Source organism: Corticium candelabrum, chromosome 12 (genome assembly GCF_963422355.1).
Source record: "Corticium candelabrum chromosome 12, ooCorCand1.1, whole genome shotgun sequence".
Classification (NCBI taxonomy): domain Eukaryota; kingdom Metazoa; phylum Porifera; class Homoscleromorpha; order Homosclerophorida; family Plakinidae; genus Corticium; species Corticium candelabrum.
In genome coordinates, this window is record NC_085096.1 from 1,510,001 (window position 1) to 1,515,000 (window position 5,000).

At 38.1% G+C, this 5,000-nt stretch overlaps 2 protein-coding genes across 2 annotated transcripts in view; both read left to right on the forward strand.

Annotated features, from left to right (window-relative positions):
* LOC134187784 (dehydrogenase/reductase SDR family member on chromosome X-like) overlaps nt 1–308 on the forward strand; it is a 7,547-nt gene extending 7,239 nt beyond the window's left edge. Inside the window, exon 8 of the mRNA XM_062655936.1 lies at nt 1–308. This exon is cut by the window's left edge and continues 49 nt beyond it. Coding sequence (XP_062511920.1) covers nt 1–128 — 128 coding nt within the window. The 3' untranslated portion in view covers nt 129–308.
* Nucleotides 309–777: 469 nt separating this feature from the next.
* LOC134187781 (dynein intermediate chain 2, ciliary-like) overlaps nt 778–5,000 on the forward strand; it is an 18,582-nt gene continuing 14,359 nt past the window's right edge. Inside the window, exons 1-7 of the mRNA XM_062655932.1 lie at nt 778–863; nt 941–1,027; nt 1,111–1,206; nt 1,463–1,543; nt 2,433–2,494; nt 2,558–2,628; nt 4,110–4,186. Coding sequence (XP_062511916.1) covers nt 837–863; nt 941–1,027; nt 1,111–1,206; nt 1,463–1,543; nt 2,433–2,494; nt 2,558–2,628; nt 4,110–4,186 — 501 coding nt within the window. The 5' untranslated portion in view covers nt 778–836. The remainder of the gene's footprint in view (nt 864–940; nt 1,028–1,110; nt 1,207–1,462; nt 1,544–2,432; nt 2,495–2,557; nt 2,629–4,109; nt 4,187–5,000) is intronic.

Here is a 5,000-nt window from a genome sequence, read left to right on the forward strand (position 1 = left end):
AGATGGAGGGAGTCGGTGGCAAATATCTCGTTAACTCAAATATCGTAAGCTCGTCTTCAGCATCATACAACACACAGCTACAGGACAGCTTGTGGACAGAGACATTAAACCTACTGAAACTCGATTGATGAAAATGCATACTTTGAGTAGACTGAAGGAATCGATTCTTTGCAGACAGGATTAAATCAAATTTATTCATAAAAATTGTTGATATCAATGGATTAATGGTTGACCGTTTGGAGTATGCTGACAGTATTTGTATTGCAGAGCAATGTAGCTAAAGTATTTAAAAGACTGAGAGGTTATGCATGGAGGCTACAGTACAGTACAACCCAGAGCCGTAGAGCAACTCAAAGTCGTAGAGCAACCCAGAGCCATATATACATATATATATATATATATATATATATATATATATATATATATATATATATATATATATATATATATATATATATATATATGGCTCTGGAGCAACCCACAGCCTCGGTCTCCCATGCTTGTGTAGCGCCAATTAGTACAGTGCTAGCGCGCGCTACGCAAATATTAGCGCTACATAGATTTAGGACGCCGAGGCTACAAAAGTACGTGTAGCAAACACACTTTGTGACCCACCATCTGCCTATACAATCCAAATAATAGGCTTCAATTAAACATTAAATAAAACTGAAATGAGATTTTAGCAATTAGAGTTAAAACAAAGTTTGCGCGTTTTTACCAACGAAAGGACTCCAAGGCAAGCGCAAATAGTTGAATCCAATCGCATAGTTGCCACGGTAACATCGTTGCCTAGTGAGTTGCAGCGCGCCATTCTTCTCTCTGACGCTTTCATCGACATGAAGCAAAGCAAATCGAAGCTAAAGGTACTATTCCAGTTGATAGTATTTCCCGGCTTCGTTTCGGTTTAGTTTTGAGACTCTTTTCGCATATTTTCTTTCAGATCGCCTCGAAGGTCGGCATGACGGCGTCGAGCGCGAAGCTTATGACACAGAGTAAGACCGGAAAGCGTTTTCAAGGCGCTGGACGGGTAGGAGTATTTTCTCGAGTGTCACACGCCCTCAAACCTGATTTGTTCGTTTGCTGTGACGTCATGTGGTGTGTGGTTGCTAGGATGATGATGACGGATTGGATGACGACATTGAAGAACACTGGATGCAAGCTAGAGTGCTTGTGAAACCTGAGGATCAACTTCAACTCACAGAGCAGGTCGGTGGTTGCGTCACACACACACACACACACACACACACACACACACACACACACACACACACACACACACACACACACACACACACACACACATGCAAACGCGCGCGCGCACACACACACACACACACACACACACACACACACACACACACACACACACACACACACACACAAACACACACACTCACACACACACACACACACACACACACACACACACACACACACACACACCTAACTGATTCGATTGTAGGAGTTGAAGGAAGAGTTTACTCGCATTCTTACTGCAAACAATCCGCATGCTCCCAGCAACATAGTGAGATATAATTTCAAGGTAAGCAATCTATCCGGTCTGCTCCTTCAGTGTTCTCTAAGTATTGGTATGCCAAACCTATAATCTCATATTGTCTGTATGTCTGTTTTTACTGGAATATTTATATGAATGTCTGTTGACATGTTTGTCCGTTTGTTTGTCTGTTTGTTTATATCTATTTTAAGTGTTAATCTTTATTACTATTAGCTGTTTATGTCTGTCTGATAGTTAGTCTGTCTGCTTGTCTGTTTGTCTGTCAGCTTGTCTGTCTGTGTGTCTTTCAATCTTTGTGTTTGTCTGTTTGCTTGTTTGTTTGTTTGTCTGTCTGTCTGTCTGTCTGTCTGTCTGTTTGCATGTCAGTCTTCTTAGTTGTCTGTCAACTTGTCTGTCTGTGTATCTGTCTTTGTCTGTCTGTTTGCTTGTTTGTTAATCTGTCTGTTTGTCTGTCTGTGTGTTTACATGTCTGTCTCCTTGATTGTCTGTCTGTGTATCTGTCTTTGTCTGTCTGTTTGCTTGTCTGTCTGTTTGTTTGTTTGTCTGTCTGTCTGTCTGTCTTGCTGTCTGTCTGTGGATTTGCTCATTTGTTTTTGAAGATCAAGATCAATGAAGTAATCTGTCTGTTTGTCTCTCTATCTGTCAGTGCTTTTGTGTATTTGCGTTTGTGTCTACATTTGCGTGTTTTTGTTCGTGTGCTGTTTATATAACTCTCTGAGTGACTGTCTGTCTGTATGTATGTATGTCTGTTTGCATGTCTATCTCTTTAGTTGTCTGTCAGCTTCTGCATATCTGTCTTGTCTTTCTGTCTGTCTGTCTATCTGTCTGTTTGCTTGCTTGTCTGTCTGTTTGTCGGTCTGTTTGTCTCTTTGTCTGTCTGTTTGTCTCTTTGTCTGTCTTAACGTCTCATGTACAGGATCGTGAGTACAAGCAGTCATCCAGCGTCGATCAGCTATCTGTCCACTTTGCACTTGATGGGTACAGACCTTCACGACACACTTAACACAATCTGCTCCTCCTGATGTTCTCACTTTTCTATAGGTTTATGGTTCACAAGGACTCCGATGAAGCATTACGCCAACTAGCCAAACAAGGACAAGCCGTTGAGGAAAGTGAGTAGATAGGCTGTGTACGTCAGTGGGTGATTGGGCCGTTTTTGTATTGTAATATTCATGTTTCTAATTGTCATTCTAACTTTAATTTTGTTTTCTAATTTTAAATTTTTAATTATTTTTTTATTTTTAAAATTTAAATTTTTAATTGTTTTAAATCTTAAATCTACATTTTAAAATAGTTAACCATAAACTTAATTAAAATTTTTAAATTAAAACTTTAAATAAAATTTATTGAAACTTAAAAATTTAAAATTGAATTAAAATTTAAAAATTGAATCTTAAAATTAAAATTGAAAATAAAGTTTAAAAACTGAATCTTAAAAAAATTAAATTTAAAAATTGAAACTTTAAAAATAAAAAAATAAAATTTAAAATTTAAAATAAATAAATAAAATTTAAAAATTGAAACTGTAAAATTAAATTAAAAATAAAATTGAAAATTGAAATTAAAATAAAATTTAAAAATTTAAACTTTAAAATAAATTAAACAGTAAATTTAAAAATTAAAAATTGAGAAATTGAAATTAAAATAAAATTTAAATATTAGGCCGCATCGAAAAAATTGTCAGCTTGGGGTAACCCACCCGCCTGTGTTTGGAGGGCCGCTGGTAGTTTTTTTGCGCATGTGCATACCGAGAAATAAAATGTCTTCTGTTGCTCTGTGCGTATTCGTGTCCGAGGGAGCATGCGTTTTGAGATATGGCAAGATTCTTCGTGTGCCTGGGAACTGTAGACTTCGTGACGTATTGCAGGAGATTAGGTAATCGGGTGGACGATGTACACAGCGTGCAAACTGCGACCACAGACACTTCCTCCAAACAAGATGCGGAGTTAGATGATGAGGTGCAGTTCCATGCCGAGTTTAAGCGTCAATACGTGTACTTTCTTTTTACCTCTAGTACCCATGTTGAATTTGTGTTATCAGGTTGTCAAACGTCGATGGTAAAACCATATCTGACATAGATATCAAAAATAAATAAAAAATAAAAAATAAAATCCACCCGCCTGTCTTTTTCCGCTGCATGTCATCCCAATCAGACAATTTTTTCGGTGCAGCCTTGAAACTTAAAAATAAAATTTAATAATTGTTTTAAAAATAAAAACAAGTACAAATTAGAAGGACTATTAGAAACTTGAATGAACTACTGGCACTCTGATTGGAGGTTAGAGCGTTAGTAGTTTGTTTGAGTGGCGAATATGTCTCCAGGTCTTTCTCCTCCTTGGGGAAGACAACCAGCTGGATACTCAGCCTACACAAACTTAGCAGATAGAAAGACATTAGGTTACTCTTGTGTTGGACAGAGTGTCGTCAGCAAAGTATTCAATACATCCAAGGGCAAGATTGTTTGGTCATAAAGTTTGTATACTTGCTAAGCAGACGGACGCATTTTTACATGCTAATGAGTCACTGAGATTACTAGTTATCATGGCAATAACATAGTCATTATGTATGTTGGATATTGTGCTCTTATTCTTAGCTACAAGTCATCAAAATATTGGTACTGATCCGCCGCCGACTACTGCAGAACAAGGCACTGACACTGAGGAAGGAAAGGTACCTCAAGATGAGATCATACCTATTGTTGCTTGTGATTAACTTTTTTATTTATTGATTTATTGATGAATTAATTAATTAATTTATTGTTTGATTTATTGATTTATTGATTTGTTAATTTATTGATTTACTAGCTCACTGGCCCATCCTCCGCACAGGCAGGTTAGATTATTTCCGTTCAGAAATATGGATCTGTGCAGAAACTTGAAAGTCACACGCAGTTTCTTGTAGGCTCACACTTAGGATACAGTATAGCTTCTCTAATTGCCATGCAGGCACGATTTAGCACACTGTTGGAGCTCTGTTTTTGATGTTTCAGTGTAGTGCTCGGTGGAGGATGGATTCGGTGCAAATGCAGTGACACGTCTCTTCAGTGATCCGGTATAGCCGGCTATCAAACCTATACCTTACAGTCTAGACAAACACCATCAATTTAGTACTGTAGTATAGATAAGTAAAATCATGTACAGCTTGCTCAGATAACCCAGTCTGATGGGACTGGTAGATAGCATGTGAACAAACGTGAATATATTGAAGTTTTAAAGTGAGCATTGCATTCTTAGTTACGAGAAAACAAACTACGCCATGAGATTGAGTTCACGTAACGGAACTTCCTTCAAATTGAGTCTATCAGGGGCATTCAGTCTCCTTCTTAAAGGCAAACAGCATAGTCGTTCTACGTCGCACCCCCAAAAGGGGACCCAACTGAAGCTGGAGGTCGACGCCACCCTGCCTATGTTCTTACCCATGCCGAGTTACGCCCGTACTCCAAATTTTAGCCTTCTACATGATCCGGTCTAGCCGGCTATCAAAC